The sequence below is a fragment of the Lipotes vexillifer genome, unplaced genomic scaffold, assembly GCF_000442215.2.
Source record: "Lipotes vexillifer unplaced genomic scaffold, Lipotes_vexillifer_v1.1 scaffold890, whole genome shotgun sequence".
Lineage (NCBI taxonomy): Eukaryota > Metazoa > Chordata > Mammalia > Artiodactyla > Lipotidae > Lipotes > Lipotes vexillifer.
In genome coordinates this window covers 1,550,371-1,571,014 of record NW_006776053.1, presented here as the reverse complement: position 1 = coordinate 1,571,014, position 20,644 = coordinate 1,550,371, and the positions used below count along the sequence as shown (strand labels likewise).

The 20,644-nt window shown below is 37.1% G+C and overlaps 1 protein-coding gene across 1 annotated transcript in view; it reads left to right on the top strand.

Annotated features, from left to right (window-relative positions):
- Window positions 1-20,219, top strand: part of SCAI (suppressor of cancer cell invasion) — a 65,066-nt gene extending 44,847 nt beyond the window's left edge. Inside the window, exons 13-16 of the mRNA XM_007450255.1 lie at window positions 6,935-7,007; window positions 9,873-10,046; window positions 10,239-10,339; window positions 20,055-20,219. Of these exons, the coding sequence (XP_007450317.1) occupies window positions 6,935-7,007; window positions 9,873-10,046; window positions 10,239-10,339; window positions 20,055-20,201 (495 nt within the window). The 3' untranslated portion in view covers window positions 20,202-20,219. The remainder of the gene's footprint in view (window positions 1-6,934; window positions 7,008-9,872; window positions 10,047-10,238; window positions 10,340-20,054) is intronic.
- The last annotated feature ends 425 nt before the right edge of the window (window positions 20,220-20,644 follow it).

Sequence of the window (20,644 nt, the reverse complement as noted above, 5' to 3'; positions counted from 1 at the left end):
TTGCGGTACGCGGGCCTCTCACTGTTGTGGCCTCTCCTGTTGCGGAGCACAGGCTCCGGACGCGCAGGCTCAGTTGCCATGGCTCATGGGCCCAGCCGCTCCGCGGCATGTGGGATCTTCCCAGACCGGGGCACGAACCTGTATCCCCTGCATCAGCAGGAGGACTCTCAACCACTGCGCCACCAGGGAAGCCCCTGGGTTTACTTTTAACAATGGTACTTGGCATGAACTTAGTGAGTCCTTTCAATCTGGAAACTCTGCTCATTTTCTTGAGTTGTTTCAGTGGCTTCCTCCCTTCCATTTTCTGTTCTTTCTTTGGAGAATTTTTGTCATTCATATATTGGACCTTCTGGTCTAGTCCTTTGATTTTTTTGCCCTTTATTTTCCATCTTCCAGTCTTTTTGCTCTGTAGGAAATTCCCTTGCCTTTGTCTTCTAACCCTTTTATTGAGCTTTTCATTTGTTGTCTAGATGTTTCTTTCACAAAGATATAGATGTATCTGTGTGTATGTAAAACATATATACATACACATATATAATTGGTTTTTATCCTGGTTGAAATATCTTCTCTTCCCTTTGAGAATGTCAATGGTCATTTAAAAAATTCTCCCTGCATGGTGTCTCTTTCCTCCATTACGGTTTGTTTCTGGTGTTTTTCCTGAATATGTCATTTTAGAGACTCATAATTTTTGCCTTTCTGCTCAGATATAAGAGTGGAAGCTAGCAAAATGGTTAGAATCTCTGAGGTTCTGGGTAGGGCTTGTCACAGTGAGCTGCTCAGTGTGGCAATCTAGCTGGGCCATTTAGTTAGGTAATCTCTGTTGTCAGTGTCTTTAGGTCTTCGTGGTCTAGTCATATTCACTGGAGCAAGCTCAGCTGCTCTGCCCAAAATGTAAAGGTCTATCAGCATTATGCTGTGTTTTCCCTGAAGTCCATGTGTTTTTGTTTTTGTTTTTTAATATAAATTTATTTATTTATTATTTATTTTTGGCTGTGTTGCTGCGTGTGGGCTTTCTCTAGTTGCGGTGAGCAGGGGCTACTCTTCGTTGTGGTGTGCGGGCTTCTCATTGCCGTGGCTTCTCTTGTTGCGGAGCATGGGCTCTAGGCGCTCAGGCTTCAGTAGGTGTGGTGCACGGGCTTAGTTGCTCCATGGCATGTGGGATCTTCCCAGACCAGGGCTCGAACCCATGTCCTCGGCATTGGCAGGTGGATTCTTAACCACTGCACCACCAGGGAAGTCCCTCGTGTGTGTTTATATCTGCATATACATGTACCTTTATGTACCCAGTGCTTCATACTTAAAAGATTCTCAATAAATATATGTTGAATGATTAAATGAAGGTAGTCACCATTATCCTTATTTTATAGCTGCAGTAACTGCTCTTGGAGGTTAAGTATCTTGCCTAATTGATTCCAGCAGTCTTTCTCATTCCAAAGCCCAAGATATTTCTACATTTAGAAAAAGAGGAGCTTTTCGTGCTAGTCTGAGCCTCATTTCAGGAGAGAGAAATTGAAATGCTGAGATCTGTAACATAACAAGTGTGGCTCACATTTTGGCTCTCAAATTTCCATCAGGCAATAGGCTTTATCTGTAGTAATGTAGTACTATGGGGTTAAAAAAAACACAAACCTGTCATTTTGGCCAACACTTCTTTGAATTCTGCTTTTTTTTTCCTTGGAAGAAGAAAATCCTTTGAGTATTTAATTATATATGACAGAGATAGATCCCTGCCAGTAAACATGACTTACACATTTGTCAAAACAGTCATATTTATCTAAACAGCCTTGTCCTAAAGTGTTTGACTGATGACTGTAGATTGCTGTGGTCTAGGAAGGCATTCACCTTCATAACAAGATTACCTAAGAGCTCTTCTGACAGTCAGCCTCACTCATTCCATTTCCTTCTTGCTACTTTGAAAGACCATCTCTGTTTTTGGCGTTCTGAGTTATCTAGGTTTTGTTTCTTTATATTTAACCTATTGGGAGTTGCTGGACTTCTCAAATCTGTAGGTTAGAGTTTTTCATTATTGCTGGAAAATTCGCAGCCATTATCTCTTCAAATCTTGGCTGTGCTGCAGATTCTCTCTCATCTCTTTCTGGAACTCTGATTTTACATACATCATTCTCATTGTGTCTTCCATGTCTCTTGACCTCTCTTCTATATTTTCCATCTTTTTGTTTCTCTGGCTGAGATTTGGATAATTTCTTCTGATCTGGCTTTCAGTTCACAAATTCTTTTCTTCAGCTGTGACTAACTTGTTATTAAACCCATTTATTGAATTTTATATTAGTTGTGGTATTTTTCATTTCAGGAAGTTCTGTTTGGTTCTTTTTCAAATAATTCACTGCCCTTTTTATAGTTCCCTATTTTCTGTGTTCAAGTTTGTTCTTCATTTCTTTAAACTTAATAAGCATACTTACTATATTATTTATTATCTATCTGGTAATTCTTATACCTGAAATCTGCTTTTGCTGCTTAAAGACACCCTTTGCTGTTTTTGTATCCCTGTATGCTTGATTATCTTTGATTAGATTCTTCTTGTTATCCTTAGATTCTTCTTGTTATCCTTAAAATTATCTGTGGGAAATTCACTGAGCCCTAAAATGATGGTACTTTCATCCAGAGAGGGTCTGCATTTGCTTCTGCTAGACACCTAGAGCCACTGCCATTTGGGGACCATGTGTTTGGGATTACCTAGGTGGTATGAATCTGGGCTACAAACATGCAAGAGGGCTGGCTTACAGTTACAACCATCAGGACTGTTTGGTTCGTTTGTTTGTTTGCTCTGTCTCTGCTCTGCTCAGCACCAAGAAAATTTTCCTGTGGTCCCCCGAGGCATGGTCCCGGGGGGCAGGAAGGTGTGAAATTTGGTTTTGGTTCATCCTTACAGTAAGGGTGTAGCCCTTTGGGATTCCAATTTAGCAGGGCCAGTTTTCTGTTAGACTCCATCTTAGGCAGACCCTGAGTTCTGACTGCGGTCCCCTTCTCTGCATAAGTCCTTTAAAACCTAAATGCAAGTGACTCGATTGCCTCAGGGCAAAGGAGGCCTGGCGTCAGCTGATTTTCTCAGTCTCCTCTTCTGGTTTTGCCTCATCTCTCTGACCTGTCACTGGAGTGCCCCCGGGCTCCATCCTTTTTCCTCTTCTTTTCCAGCTACAACAGACTGCCCTTGATGCCCTCACATAATTTCATGACTCTAATTACTATCTCTATGCTGACACTTTCCACATTTATATCTCCAGCCCAGACCTTTCTCAGTTACTCCAGACTTGAATATAATCTACCTACTCTACATCTGTATTTGGTGATTCTCATAGAGATTGCAAAGCTAACATGCCCAGGACAGAATTTCTAGACCTCTTCCAGATCCAGCTTTCCCCATGTCAGTTAATGACTACTGTGCTTTTATAGTTGCCCTAGCCCAAATCCTTAGTTTCATTCTGGACTCTTCTTTCCCTCACAGCCACATCCATTTCAGAATGTTTTAGTGGTTATAACTAATAGATCCAGAATCCTACCACCTCTGCTGCCACCATCCTGGTCCATGCTACCATCATCTCTCTCCTGAATTATTGCAGTAGCTTCCTAACTAGGTTTCCTCCTTCTGCCCTTGCTCTCCTACAGGGTGTGGCTGTAAGTCAGATTATGTCACTTATCTACTCAAAATCTCCGAAGGCTCCTCATCTCACTCAGAGTAAAGGCTTCATGTTTTCTGCCCTCACACGCCTCCTCCCCACCTCGAATGCATCTCTGATCTCTTGCTGGTCTCCCTATCACTCAGTTCTCTTCAGCCACACTGACCTTGCTGTTCCTCAGACATACCTGGCAGTCTCCTGCTTAGGAGATTTGTGTTGTGTTCCCCCAACCTTGAATCCTCTTCCGAAGAGACCCACATTGTTTTCCAGGTGTTTAATCAGCTGAAGCCTCTTAAGAGAGTTCTCCCTAATTGCCCTATTTAAAATTATATGCCTCCCCAGCACTCTTTATCCACTTTTCTTACTTTATTTTTCTTATAATCATAAGTTAGCTTCTGTATAATGCCATGCACTATTCTAACACATTTAATCCTCACAATGCAACATGTTACTTTTATTATCCCCATTTTACTGATAAAACCAAGGCACAAGGTGGCTGATTTGGGATTTAAATACAGTCTGATTATAAATCATTCTGTGCTGCTAACTACTCTATTCTGTCTTTCCATATGTAGCACTTGTCAGCTTCTGTAATATTATATAACTTCTTTATTTTGTTTACTGTGGGTCTCTACCTGCCACCTCCACCCCCATCTAAATGTCAGCTCCAGAAAGACAGGTTTAGTTTTTTTTTAATCTGTTTTTTGTTTTTTTCTTAACTACAGTATCCCTAGCACCTAGAACAGTGTCTAGTTTGTAGGTTCAATGAATATCTATTGAAGAAAGATACATTAATTTATTTATTTTTGGCTGCGTTGGGTCTTCGTTGCTGCACATGGGCTTTCTCTAGTTGTGGTGAGCTGGGGCTACTTTTTGTTGAGGTACATGGGCTTCTCATTGTGGTGGCTTCTCGTTGTGGAGCACGGGCTCTAGGCATGTGGGCTTCAGTAGTTGTGGCTCACAAGCTCTAGAGCACAGGCTCAGTAATTACGGCACATGAGCTTAGTTGCTCTGCGGCATGTGGGATCTTCCCAGACCAGGGCTCGAACCCATGTCCCCTGCATTGGCAGGCGGATTTTTAACCACTGCACCACCAGAGAAGTCCCTAAAGTTGTAAAATGTTTTAAAGTCTCAGTTAAATGGATAATTTCCTGGGAAAAAAAAATCTAATGACTACAAGAAGGGAAATCCGAAAGCCCAAGCACAGGGTATGAAATAGTATGAGGGAAGTGATCAAAGTTATCTCCTTTTTCTCCATAAAAAAAAGGTTCTAGCCATTTTGAGTTCACCAATAAATTCTTTTAAACTTTTATAATCTGCACAATTCCAGAGCAATGGAAAATATCAGAAATATCCAATTCATTCTATAACAGGCCACAAGACATTTATATGACCTTGAGCATTTCCTTGGTCTTTTCTGAGACTCTTTTTTCTTCTCTGTAATAATTTTATAGGATTGTTAAGATTATGGGTTAGGAGCTAAGAATCCTAGGATAGTTCCTGGAAAGTAGTTAGCACTCAATAAATGTTAGGAATCATTATGATAATGATACTATTTCAAGACAAAAATAGCACATACAAAAAACTCTATCCCAGATTTATAATTATAGATTAGAAAATTTTAAATAAAATGCTAATAAATAGGCCTACTAATAGAGTAATCTATCTGAATAATGCATGAAGGTTCCATATATGAAAATCAATCAATATTGTATTCCGTGTTACCTTTCACCCATTTTTCTATTAGGACAGTGGTCTTTTTCTTATGGATTTGGAAAAGCTCGTAATGTGAGTTGCAGATATTTTTCCCCAATTCATCATCTAGCTTTTTTTTTTTTTTTTGCGGTACGCAGGCCTCTCACTGTTGTGGCCTCTCCCGTTGCGGAGCACAGGCTCCGGACGCACAGGCTCAGCGGCCATGGCTCACGGGCCCAGCCGCTCCACGGCATGTGGGATCTTCCCGGACCGAGTCACGAACCCGTGTCCCCTGCATCGGCATGCGGACTCTCAACCACTGCGCCACCAGGGAAGCCCCATCATCTAGCTTTTGATTTAGTTCATGCTGTATTTTTTATTTTTGTAACTGGGTTTATTAATCTTAATTATAATAGGAAGATCTTCTAGATGACAAAAATAACCCTTATTTTCTTTCAGCACTGTTACTGTTTAATTTTTTTTTACATTTAAATCAGATATATTTGAAATTCATCCTAGGTTTTGGTATGAAGTATGGAGCCAACTTTTTTTTCTAGATAGCTGTCAGTTTTTCCTACCAATTCCAACCATCATCTTTATCATATATCCTTAAGCCCTATTTTGGGGTCTAATTCTAGACTCTTCATTTTCTTGTATTGGTTTTCTGCCTCCTCTTACGCTGTGGCACATATTTCTAATTACTGAGGCTTTGAAGTATGTTTTGGTGTCTGATAAGTCTAGTTCCCCCTCTTTGCTCTTCTTTTTCAGAGTTTTCCTGGCTAATGTACCTTATCTGTATGCACTTTAGAATTTCTTTCAGTTGCAGGGGAAAAAAATCCATGGCTATTTTTGTTGAGGTTGGTTTAAATTTTAATAAATTATTGAAATGATATGTTTAGAATGGGTTCCCCTCTGAGAACACAATATATCTTTCCATTTGTTCAAGTCTTCATTTTTATCATTCAGGAGTATTTTTTAGTTATTTTTGTTTTTTTCACTTCTTATTAAGTTTACTCCTAGGAGTTTTCTTTCTTGTTTTACCAAACAGTCTATGATTTTACTTCCGATGCAGATCTGCCTTTAGGGAAAGGATATTCTTAATCATGCAAAGAGTAGTGAGTGTCAGTTTAATTCTCACTGTAAATTAACACATTCACATTCTGGTTTTATACATCATTCTGTGTGAGCAATTAATATGATTCACAATGAGAGATGAATCCAGTCTTCACATACCAGTAAGTCAGGTTTTAGAGCCTGTGAGGCTGAGAGCCAGATCATAGACCTTGGCAAATTTACCCTTGTAAATATTATGTTGCCCAATGGAGTAGCCTCTTGATAAACAGCCAGATGCCCTCTCCCTGTGACACTTCAACCATGTGTGTGCCTTTACTTTAAAAATCAATAGCTCACTTAATAAACTTCACCACTTTAAGAAAACCTGTTATGCACGTTAAACTTGAATGACAGTCTTTTCAGCTGTTACTGATGTTTCTGCATCTGTTTATAAGTAAAAGGACCCAATCTATACACTAATGATATGCTTTGGAAAATTACTATCATTGGTCAAATCTTTAATGAAAGTTTTAAATTCTTATATATTACAGAATTTCACAAACTTATTTGGACAGCCACTAGTCTGCTTGCTTTCTCCTACAGCATATCCAAAAGCTTTACAAGGTATGTTTTGTCATTCCCTGTTGTATCCGTAGGTTGCAAATAAACTTATGTCTACATTTTGAATAATACTGCTCTGATCTTTGTCTCCCCCACCTATAGTGGTCAGTTGTGGATTTATAGAGTTTGATGTGGCAAGTGTCAGTCTGAAATAAATCCCGAAGTCTTGCCAACAACCAGAATTCTTTAATGGGCTACTGTTAGGCCTTGAGATAATTCTAAAAGAAATGATAAATCATCTCTAAGAAAAGAGTAAGGTTTTGGTCCCTTGCTACTGGGGAGCTCATGATTTGTGAATTTTAAAATTTGTGTTGCAGGTGTGCTGGTCGTCATCCATATAACATGACTTCCTCCAGCTCTGGCTACATATTTTAAGTATCTTTTAAGACCGTGAGATTTCTGGTCTAGAACACTTCTCAATCTATGCCTGAGTGTTAGAATAACCTAACTGGCACAACTTAAAGGGTGTCTTTTATTCACATTTTTACCTCACATTTTTAAAATAAAAGAACCTCTTCTCTGGGTGCCAGAGAGACAGGTCAGTGTTTTGCCTTTTCTCAGGTGGCTGAGATGAAAAACTTTTTGTCTTTAATAATTTGTCCTCAGTAAGCAACACGTAAAATCTAATCTAATTCCCAGTCATTAAGCTAGGTAAAATACTAAACAAACCTTAATCCTGTTTTAGCAGTACTTGTCACTGTTTCACTATCTCCCTAACTGTGAATAGTGCTGATGTCTCTCTGTGGGAGATGGCATTTTACTGCTACTTCCCAGCCAGAAGTCCTGTCTGCTGACATAGTTTGACACAGGAAGTGATGGTCAGCATTTGAATGCCCGAGAGAAGCTGGAGACTTTTCACCGTTGTTTTAAGGTAAGTTCTGCTATTTAACAGGGAAAAACATGTAGAAATACTAAGTTCATGTATCTAAAAGGCAAATCACTAAGGGATAGAACTTACCTTCAAACAACGGTAAAGCTCTCCTGCTTTGAGGACTTTGTTAACCTGTTTCTTATCATTTTTGGAGAAATGTAACCCCTTCCAATTGCGAGTACTTTTTGCTATCAAATTTTTCTATCAAGATGCAGCTTTATTTTAAATTGCATGAACCTAATGGGTTAATACCACAATTATTTAATCTGAAAGGTTTTATTGTGAAGAGGGTAAAAACACAGACTCTGGAGGCAAACTGATTGTGTTTGAATCCCAACTCAGCCACTTACCAGCTATGTGACCTTGGGAAGTTACTGAGCCATTCTGTGCCTCAGTTTCTTTCCTATCAAATGGAGATAATAATAGTACCACCTCATTAAATAATTCTGGGTACGCAGTAAGTATTCAATATGTGCTAACTGTTGTTATTATTAATATGGTTAATTGAAATACATGTCCTTAACATTTTTTAGTCCAGTATCCTATTTTTTGTGCTGTAAAACTTAGACCTCTAATCCCTTAAATGTGTCCCTTCTGGACACAAAACTAGCAGATACCTAAGTATTTGGAATGTCAAATTACGTCCCTGCACCTCTGGTATCTGAATTCTGCAGTTCTCTCTTTAACCAAGCGTCACTTCATTCATTCAACAAGCATTTATTCCACATTTATTAATCAGGTGCTGTGCTAGGTAGAAGATATAGACAGCCTAACGGGCAATTACTGTAGGTGCTCTGAGGGTTTCACAGGAGGAAGCACATGTAAGGTGAACTCCTGACCAGCCCTTGAGGGTTAAGAAAGTGAATGAAATGATGTCTAAAGTTGAGTTGAAGGATACGTAGAATTAGATGGGGGTGGGAAATGGTTGAATAAGAGTGTTCTAGCAGAGAAAAAGCATGCGAGCATGTGAAGAATGAATTGGGGAGGAGCTTTGATGGAAATGAGGAAATGATGTTGGCCAGAGTGAGGACAGTGGCTGGTTAGCTGGAGTTAATAATCCTGGAGAACTAGTAGGACTTGATGATGGACTGGATGAGAGGGAATCAGGGAGAGGAAGGAAGCAGGGATGGACTGCCAGGTGTCTGGCTGAGGTGCTGGTAGAAATGATAATCCTGGATAAGAAGCAGATTTGTAGGAGAACAACGGGAAAGAATCTACTGACAAGTTTTGATATGTTGAGTTTGAGGTTACCTTTGAGAGTTAGGTTGAGTATAGTAGTCTGGAGCTCCTCTGTCCAATAGAAATATAATGGGAGTCACACATGTGATTTTAAGTTTTCTAGTAGCCACATTTTTTTTTTTTAAGGTAGAAACAAACAGGTGAAATGAATGTTAATGAGACATTTATATTTTATAATTCACAGTGTGTCTCAATTTGGACTCATTACTTTTGAAGTGTGTCTGGTGGCTACTATAGGACAGCGCCGTTCTGGACCTAAGGAGCTTATTTAGGCTGCAGATAGGGAACTGGGAATTAGTATGCATATAAATGATAACTGAAATTTGTGCATAGGTGAGATCAGCAATGTGTAGAAGGAAAATACTGATATTTAAGGGATAGGAAGAGAAAGAGCAACTAACAAAGGAGCATGAAAGAGATTGGCAGTTCTAGTGCTTCTCAGAGGGTTCCATTAGGAGCTGCCCATGATCCAGCACTTGCCGTATTTGCATGGAAGTTGTTAGTTGGAGGGGAAGAAAAAGCAAAGGAATATGTTCATTTTCTATTTCTCTTAAGTTTACGAGGCTCTAAAGTTTTTTTCAGCACAAAGCAATGTACCTGGGATATGTTTTTGTAGTTCCAAGCCGAATGTACTTTGTTGAATTATACTTTAATGATACAGCTTTAATTTTATACATTGTCAGTATATTAAAATGTTCCTCAAATGCCTCTCTTTTGCAAAACTGTTGTCTATATATATAACATGTTTGTTATTACAGATCAATCTCAACGAGGTAGCCTCTTCACTCTCTTTTTGAACAATCCTCTAATGGCCTTCCTATTTGTCTCTGGATTGTCAAGCATGCGTAGAGGCCTATGGGAAAAGTGTCAAGAATATCTTCGAAAAATCAACCGCGATATTGCCCAGCTACTGACCCATTCACGTTCAATAGGTACCCTACTAATCTAACTGCACACTTAACAGAATGTACTATAATGGTTTAAAATTGTTTAAATTGTTTGAATTTGTAAAGGTATTTGTTGAAGGCAGGAAAATTGAGAAGGTTTTCCTGAACATTTCTTGCCTTTTGAAATGTATTTTCCACTTAAGTATCCTTTTACTGTCACTTTTCTCCTCTTTGCAGATCAGGCATTTCTCCAGTTTTTTGGAGATGAATTTCTTCGCTTGCTTCTCACAAGATTTATCTTTTGTTCAGCCACCATGAGGATGCACAAGATTTTTCGGGTAGGCAAAGAATATCATTAAACATCAATTTTGCCATTTTAGGTATTTAAGAGTCATATATTTCACTTGTATTAAATAAACTTTGACTAGATCCAATATAATATTTACATATTAATATGTAAGGTATAAAGATGAACAATCTAAGGCACATCTGAGTAGCTACCACCCAGTTTAAGAAGCAGAAAGTTTTCATTACCTTTGAGGCCCCTCTGTGGGTCCTCCCTGATCCTGTCTCCCCTCTTTAGTTTTAATGAAACTAAAACCCTGAATTTTATAATTGTCATTTGCTTTTCTTTATAGTTTTGTCACATGTTTTTGTGTTCCTGCACAACATGGTCATGGATCCATATCGTGTGTATTCTTCTACATCTTGCTTTTTGACTCACTGTTAACATTCCTGAGATTGAGCCATGTTAATGACTGACTGTAGCTTTCAGTCATCCGTTTTCACTGCTATATAGGATTCAATTGTTTGCCTATACATCCCAAATTACTCATTATCTACTGATAATGGCCATTTGGGTTGTTTCTGGTTTGTTATTATTATAAACGATGCCACTGTGAAATCTTCCATCAGTTACCTGGCACACATATATAAGATTTTCTCTGCAGAACATACTAGTAGTGGACTGCAGGGTCAGACACTATAGATGTATTCAGCCTTACTAGTTAAAGCCCTGGTTATACCAGTTTACGCTTGCAGTAGCTGTGTGTAAGAGTTGCTATTGGTCTAATCCTTGCCAACACTTGTTGCTGTCATTCTTTGTGTTTCATGTGAATCTGGTGGGTGTAAGTCGTAGCTCATTGTGCTTTCAAATGTCATTTCTGGGATTACTCTTGAGGTTGAACAACTTTTCATATGTGTTACTCTGTGTTCGTCTTTATGAAGAGTGTGTTCAAGTCTTTGGTCTGTTTTGCTCTAAGTAGTTTGTTTCTTTCTGTGTATTCATGTAACTAACACTCTTCAGTGAGGTTTTAAAAAATTTAGCCATTTTTCACTCCTTATAAGTAACATTTGGTTCTTTTTCAAATATGCTTAAATATTCTCAAAAGTCTTTTGCCATTTTTAGTTTTAAAATATGACATTTTTTCCATTTTATGACTGTAATTTTAAAATGTGAAAGAGTTGTGCAGTGAAGACCCATATACACACTAGCTGGATTCTGCAGTTAACATTTTAGTATATTTGCTTTCTCACATATTTGTCCATTTATCCATCTCTCTTTTCAATTATCAGTTCATCTCAGTTTTTGATGCATTTTGAAGTAAACTGTGGACTTCACCCCTCAACACTTCATCATGCATATAAATAACTGAAATTTATATTTATTTACTTCTTTTTTTAATGTAAAGTTTACATACAGTGAAATGCACAGAACTAAAGTGTACCATTAGATGAGTTTTGACAAATACATACTCCTTTGTAACTCAAACCCCAATCAAGTAATACAACATAGCATCATTCCAGAAAATTTTCTCCACATCCCTCTCCAGTCAGTCCACTACCCATTATCCCAGAGACAATGCTCTTTTTATTATTTTCACTACAGGTTAATGTCACCTATTCATGAACTTGAATTATACAGTGTAAACCTTATTTGATCAAGCATATTCTTAAGATTCATCTGTGGTGTTTCATATAGAAGTAACTCATTCCTTTTGAGTAGTTCCATTTTCTGAACATATCACAGTTTATTTAGGCCTTCTCTCTTTTTTTTTTTTTTTTTGGCTTCGTCAGGTCTTAGTTGTGGCACACGGGACCTTTGTTGAGGTGTGCGGTATCTTTCGTTGTGGCGCACAGGCTTCTCTCAGGTTGTGGCATGTGGGCTTCTCTCTAGTTGTGGTGCACGGGCTCCAGAGTGCATGGGCTCTGTAGTTTGTGGCGTGAGAGCTCTCTCATTGAGGCCCGCGGGCTCAGTAGTTGTGGCATGTGGGCTTAGTTGCCCCGTGGCATGTGGGATCTTAGTTCGCCGACCAGGGATCGAACCCACGTCCCCTGCATCAGAAAGTGGATTCTTTACCACTGGACCATGAGGGAAGTCCCCTAGGCCTTCTCTTTTTGATGAACACTTGGGCAGTTTTAAACTTTTGACTATTATAGATAAAGTGACCATGAACATTCCTATACAAGTCTTTTCCAGACTTACGTTTTGAATTTTCTTGGTCATAGAGTAGGTATCTTTAGTTTTATAAGAAACTGCCAGACTTTTTCTCAAAGTAGTTGTGTCATTTTCTTTTCCCAGCAACTGCATGTGAAAGTTGCTCTACATCCTTGTCAACACATAGTGTTGTCAGTCTTAAATTTTAACCAGTCTGTTGGATTTATAGTGGTATCTCATTGTATTGGTTGGCCAAAAAGTTCATTCGAACCTTTTGGCCAACCCATAGTTTCAATTTGCATTTCACTGATGAATGAGGATATTGGACATCTTTTCATGTGCTTGTTAGCTGCATTTTATCCCATTCTGTTGGCTTGCCTTTCGTTTTCTTAACAGTGGCTTTGAAGACTAAACTTTTAAAATTTTGATGAAGTTTGAATGAATCAATTTTTTTTTCTTTTGTGGTGTGTTTTATCTAAGAAATCTCTGTCTATCCCAAAGTCACGAAGATTCTAGGAGTTTATAGTCTTAGCTTTTACATTTAGTTCTATGATCTGAGTTAACTTTTGTTTACAGTGTGAAGTAAGGGTTAAAATTTCTTTTCAATATGGATATGAAATTGTTCTAGTATCTGTTGTTGAAAAGATTATCCTTTTTTCATTGAGTTACTTTTGTTATTTTTTGAAAATCAGTCAACCATATATGTAGAGGGATATTTCTAGACTCTAAATTCTGTTCCATTGACTGATAGCATTTTTCTCTAATATACTGCTGCCTTGATAATTGTAGCTTTATAATAAGTCTTGAAATCTTTGTAGTGTGAGCCCCCCCTGCCATTGCCAAAATGTTTTTTGTGTTTTAATAGTTCTAGAAGATCCTTTGCATATCTATGTGAATTTTATATTTTGATTGGGATTGCATTTAAATCTATATAATCAATCTGTGGAGAGTTATATTTTAATAATATTGAGTCTTCCAATGAATTAGTATGGTATATCTCCCCATTTATTTAGGTCTTCTTTAGTTTCTCTCACCAATATTTTGTGGTTCTCATCATACAGGTCTTACATGTGTCTTATTAAATTTATTCCAAAGTATTTCAAGTTTTGATTATTTGTAAATAGAATTATATTTTTTATTTCATTTTCCAATTATTTGTTGCTGATACATAGAAACAAATTTTTTTATATATTATCAGCGAATAATGTTTTCTAAATTAACCTGTGGGACTTCCCTGGTGGTCCATTGGTTAGGACTTTGCATTCCAATGCAGGGGGTGCAGGTTCGATCCCTGGTCAGGGAGCTAAGATCCCACGTGCCTCGTGGCCAAAAAGCAAAACAGAACAGAAGCAATATTGTAACAAATTCAATAAAAACTTTAAAAATGGTCCACATCAAAAAAATCTTTTAAAAAAAATAATAAGGGGCTTCCCTGGTGGTGCAGTGCTTGAGAGTCCGCCTGCCGATGCAGGAGACGCGGGTTCGTGCCCCGTTTCGGGAAGATCCCACATGCCGCGGAGCGGCTGGGCCCGTGAGCCATGGCCGCTGAGCCTGCGCGTCCGGAGCCTGTGCTCCGCAAATGGGAGAGGCCACAACAGCGAGAGGCCCGCATAACGCAAGGAAAAAAAAAAAAAAAAATAATAATAATAAGTTAACCTGTATCCTGCAGTCTTGCTAAATTGAAGTATTTGCTTTGTTACCTTTCTGTGTATTCCTTAAGGTTTTCTATCTACACGATCATGTCATCTTCAGACAAAGGCAGTTTTACGTCTTCCTTTCCAACCTGTATGCCTTTTATTTTGTGTATGTGTGTGCTTTTTTCAGGGCTAGGTCTTACAGCAAAATGGTGAATAGAAGTAATGAGAATGAATATTCTTGCCTTGTTCCTGGTTTTAAGAGAAAAATTAATCATTTACCATAAATTATAATGTTAATTGTTAGTTTTTCATACACACCCTTTTTCAGGTTGACTGAGCTCCTTTCTATTCCTATTGCTGAGTTTTTATCAGGAATGGGTATAAAGGACTGTCAAATACTTTTTTTCTGCATTAATTGATCCTGATATATATTAATTCTGTTAACATGGTGAATAGCATTGATTGAACCTTGTATATCTGGGCTAAACACATTTTGTGGTCATGTATTATCCTTTTGCATTGTTTGATTCATTTTGCTAGTATTTCCTTTTGGATTTTTGTATCTGTTTTTATGAATGATTATGGTATTTAATTTTTTCTTGTGATGTCTTCTTGTGATTTTGTTATCAGGGTAGTGCTGACTTCATAAATTGAGTTGGGGTGTGTTTCATTCTCTTGTATTTCTTAAAGAGTTTCTTTTCAATTGGCATTATTTCTTCCTTGAATGATTGGTAGAATTCATCAGTGAAGCCATCTGGACCTGGAGTTTTCCTTTTGGGGATGTTTTAAATTATGAATTTAAAGGCTTTCAAAGTTTCAAAGTTTCAAAGGCTATTCATGTTTTCTGTTTTGTTCTTAGTTTTAATCACTTGTGTCTTGCAAGTCATTTTCTAATTTATTGCCAAAAAATTGTTGATAATATTCCTTTATCCTTTTAGTTTCTGTAGACTCTCTAGTGCTTTTTCATGACTCATATTGGTAATGTTTCCTGTCTTTTTTTTTTCCAGTCTAGCTAAAGGTTTGTTAGTTTTAATGATCTTTCCAAATAAACAGCTTTTACTTTCATTAATTTTTTTTTACTACTGTTTGTCTCTTTTCTACTTAATTTATTTCCATTCATACTTTATTATTTTTCTTCTTTTTAATTACTTTTAATTTGCTCTTTTAATTTCTGTTTTAAAACTTAGATTGAAAACCTTTTTCTCTTCTAGTACAAGCACCTACCCTTTAAGCTTAACTGCTTTAGTTATATGATTTCAATACTTTTAACTTTATTGAGACTTGTTTTATGACCCAGCATGTGAATTATCTTGGTGAAGATTCTTTCTGCACTTGAGAAGACTATGTATTAGATGCTATTCTAATACATGCTATTAGATGTATGCTTCTGCTATTATTAGATGGAGTGATGTATAAATGTCAATTCAGCTTGATGTTCCAAGTATATTAAATAGTGTTCTTCAAGTCCTTCATATTCTTTTTTTTTTTTTTTCTTTTTGCGGTACGCGGGCTTCTCACTGTTGTGGCCTCTCCCATTGCGGAGCACAGGCTCCGGACACGCAAGCTCAGCGGCCATGGCTCATGGGCCTAGCCACTCCGCGGCATGTAGGATCTTCCTGGACCGGGGCACGAACCCGTGTCCCCTGCATCGGCAGGCGGACTCTCAACCACTGCGCCACCAGGGAAGCCAGAAGTCTTCCATATTCTTAACTTATTTTCTGTCTGCTTATTCTATCTCTGATAGAGAAGTATCTAAACCTCTAATTATACTTGTGAATTGGTTAGTTTCTCATTTTAGTGCTGTTTTTTCATTGTTCCTTTTTTTTTTTTTTTTGCGGTACGTGGGCCTCTCACGGTTGCGGCCTCTCCTGTTGCGGAGCACAGGCTCCGGACGCGCAGACTCAGCAGCCATGGTTCACGGGCCCAGCCGCTCCGCAGCATGTGGCATCCTCCCGGACCGGGGCATGAACCCGTGTCCCCTGCATCGGCAGGCGGACTCTCAACCACTGTGCCACCAGGGAAACCCTTTCATTGTTCATTTTGAAGCTGTTATTGAGTTTGTGCATACTTAGAGTTGTTATGTCTTGTTGAAATTACCCATTCATCATTATGAACTGTCTTTATGTGTGGCAGTATTCCTTGATCTGCAATCTAGTTTGTGCAATATTAATATAACTATACCACTTTTCTTCTGGTTTGTGTTTGTATGGCAAATCTTGTTTTATTCTTCTACTTTTAACCTATATCTATCTTAATATTTAAAGTGGAATTCTTTTCAACAGCGTTAGGTCCTGCTTTTTTATCTAGTTTGACCATATCTACCTTTTACTTGACATTTTTAGTTCTAAATTACATTTAAATTAAGTATAATTCTTAATATAGTTTGAGTTAAATATACTATTATTTGTTTTCTATTTGTCCTGGCTGCAGTTTGTACCTTTTTTCTTTCTCTCCTGCCTTCATTTTCATTTGACTTAATTGAGGTTTTGTTTGGTTTTAGAATTTTATTTTAATAACACTGTAGATTTATGCTGTATCTCGTTTTGCTTTTTTAATATCACTTCACATTTAATGTAATTATCTTACAATAGTATTCTTCCATTTTCTCCCTCCCAATCTCTACTATTATTGTCATTTGACTTTTGAGTATGATATATACTATTTGATACTTTGTGGTTATTATAGCATTAAACAGTCAATTATCTTTTTTTTTTTTTTTTTTTTTTTTTGCTATGCCATGCAGCATGTGGGATCTTAGCTCCCTGACCAGGGATGGAACCTGCACACTCTGCAGTGAAAGTGTGGAGTCTTAACCACTGGACTGCCAGGGGAATTCCTAAAAAAATTTTAATGAGGAGGAAAAGCTTATATATTTATTATTTCTGGCACTCTTAATTTCTTTCTTTAGATTTAATCTTCCATCTGGTATCATTTTTCTTACCACAGAATTTCCTTTATCATTTCTTATAGTGCAAATCTGGTGGTGATTAATTCTCTCATTGCTTATTTATCTGAAACAGTATTTATTTCACTCTGGTGTTTTGTGAACCATGGGTTATTTAGAAATATGTTATTTAGTGTTTAAATTTTGGGAATTTTCAAGATATCTTACTGATTTCTAATTTAATTCCTTTGTGGTCAAATAGTATGCTTTGTATGGTTTGAGTCCTTTTAATTTATTGAGACTTGCTTTATTGTCTAGAATGTGGTCTATAATGGTACATGTTCTAGGGATACTTGAAATGAATGTATCAATATATGCTGCTACTGTTGAATGAAGGGTTCTATAAATGTCTGTTAGGTCTCATTGGCTTATAATGTTGTTCAACTTCTTTATAGCCTTACTGATTTTCTGAATAATTGTTCTATTATTACAATGTGTAATGTGTGTTTTCTTCTGGCTATTTTTAAGATTTTCTCTTTACATTGGTTTCCTACAATTTGATTATGATGTACTACCTTGATATGCTTTTCTTTGTTGCTTTCTTCCTGCTTGGGGTTTATTGAGCATCTTACAGCTATCTAAGTATCAAGATATTTAATATATTTTAGAATATTTTTGGCCATTATTTCTTCAAACATTTTCTCTACTCCTCCCTTTCTCTTTCTGGAGCATCAATTACATATATGTTAAACAACCTAATATTGTCCTACAGGTCAATGATTTGCTTTTTTTTTCTTTAAGTGAAAAAAGGTTTATTTACATGCTCTTCATTTATTTAAATGTCTGTTTTCTCTCTGTGTTTCAGTTTCTGTTGTCTTCAACTTTACTGATGTTTTCTTTTGCAGTGTCTAATGTGCTCTTAATCCTATGTCCATTTAGTTTTTCATTTCAGGGATTACACTTTTCTCACCTCTAGAAGTTCTTTTTGGTTCTTATAACATTTTCCATTTTTCTCATTATATTTATGTTTTCTTTTGTGTTCTTGAATGAATAATAATAGCTAAAGTCTTTACCTACTAATACTGTATTCTCTATCATTTATAGGTTTGCTTTTATTGTTTTTTTTCTACTGGTTAGGGGTCTCATATTTCTAATTCTTTGTATGTTTAGTAATTTTCTGTTAAACTGTGAGCATTATGAATTTTCTGATGTTGATTTCTCTATTTTGTTGTGTTTAAAGAGTTTTGGGCTTTGTTCTGGCAGGAGTTAAATTACTTGAACATCTTTTTGACCTTTCCCTGGCTTGTTTTTAAGATTTTTAAGGGCAGATTTATTACAGTAGCATTAACATACAGATGTAGATTTATTTCAGCCTAGTACTAAGAAGCATGATTTCTCTGGGGTCTCTTTTATATGTCCACTGTTTCAACACATATTTCTCCACCCTTGGGGTGTTTGGTCAGAATTCAAACATGTCCCAGCCCTGTGTGAGCTGAGAGAATTGTTCAGTTTACAGTAGCCCCCCAGCAGTTCCTGGTTTTTTGGTTTTTTTCTTTTTTTAGGGTTTTTGAGCTTTTCATTATTGTCACTCCTCCTAGTATTTAGTGTGGTAAAATGAAAATTTAGTCTCTGTAATACGTAATTACTGAGGCCTACAGGCACAAGAGAGATAGAAATGACCTTTTAATATATGGACTGTCATGTTAGATGTATAGAAAAATGGTAATTTATTTTTTCAGTAAATTTTAAGTATGTGGCAAAATTGTAGTCTATAGAAAGTACCAAATGAAGAATTTCCAAATGAGAATCACTTTATTCTTGAAATTATCTTCTTCTTTTGTTTCCATGTGATTACAAACACTATTTTCTTTTTTCTTTTATTAGTCCTTTTTTTGTTTTCCCCCCAATCTTTCATCTCTCTTTCTAGGGACTCTTTTTTTCACTGTCTTTGCTAATATGCTTAGAAACCTCATCCATTTTCACGGCTATTAATATTTATCTTCATGTAGATTGTATCAGTGTATATATTATATATGTATATAGTATATAGTATGACATAAACTGCTCAAACCTGTCTTCTTCTTTTTTAAAAAATTTATTTTATTTATTTATTTTTTGGCTGCATTGGGTCTTCATTGCGGTGCGTGGGCTTTCTCTAGTTGTGGTGAGTGGGGACTACTCTTCATTGCAGTGTGCGGGCTTCTCACTGCGGTGGCTTCTCTTGTTGCAGAGCACGGGCTCTAGGCGCACAGGCTTCGGTAGTTGTGGCTTGTGGGCTCTAGAGCACAGGCTCAGTAGCTGTGGCGCACAGGCTTAGTTGCTCCGCGACATGTGGGATCTTCCTGGACCAGGGCCTGAACCCATGTCCCCTTCATTGGCAGGCGGATTCTTAACCACTCTGTCACCAGGGAAGCCCTCAAACCTGTCTTCTGAGATACGGTCCTGAATTTTCAAATTCTGGTTGATGGGCTCTCCTCTTTGTATAGCCCATTACCTTAAATAAAATATACCTAAAACCTGAAGCTTTTTACTATCCCCAAATTATCTCCTCCTTTACATCTCTTTTTCTCTGAGTAGCTCTCAACTCTTCTTTCAAGTCATCCATTCCTGAAACCTTAGTCATTTTTGACACCTCCTTCTCCTATAATTAATTGCCCAGGCCCATTAATTTGACCTTTTCAGGGTTTCCCATGTCTTTTCTCTCATTTTAATTTCTACTGAAACATGTATTTATTTATTCATTAACAAATACTTGTTGAAATTCTGTGTATTTTAGGATTTTCTCCCCAGCAAGTAGGAATTATATGGTTTCCACAGTATTGCATAGTTCCCAGAAATGATAGGCCCCAGTAAATATTCATGAAATAACTCACTAAATGAATATATTGGGTTGAACTGTATGAACTTATCATTTTTTGGGTCAAAATGGTCAAATGTCAGCAATTTCGTATGTTCAACAAATATATTACCAATATGAAGGAGAAATATGCATATTAAGTTACTTCTTAATACTGTTCATATTAACAGTAATATTAATGTGTATAATTTTCTTTCCTTAAACTATAAAATTGACTTTTCTCTTCTTTGTTTACCAGGAAACACGAAATTATCCAGAATCATATCCACAACTGCCAAGGGATGAAACAGTGGAGAACCCTCACCTCCAGAAGCACATTTTGGAATTAGCATCCATTCTAGATGTGCGAAACGTGTTCCTTGAGAATACCGTAGATGACTATTAAAACAAAAATCCTCTGTTGAAACAAGTTTTCATTTGCCACAGATTTTAAATGGTGCAGTTTTCTAATGTGATGACAGACACATAGTGGTGTTATTTAGTTTTTATTTTTCAATTTAGGACCACCATTTTAAAAACAAGCTGAAAAAAATTGTTCAAACTTTTAGGGTAACTGTTTTAAAATACAATGTTTCAGGTCTTTTAAAAACTCAATCTTGGAATTTTTATTTTTTGGTTTTGAGGTATGGATACTTACCTCTAACATCTGATCCTACACTCATATAGTCACTATTCTCACCCTGAGAAGAGTAAATCATTTATTTTTGTATAATGAGGAAAACCCAACTCTTATATTTGGACCTTAAATGTGTGGATTTGGAAAATATGTAATTGTTCACAAATATGAAACTAGCCAGCATGGACTACTAAGAATCAAGAACAGAGCCC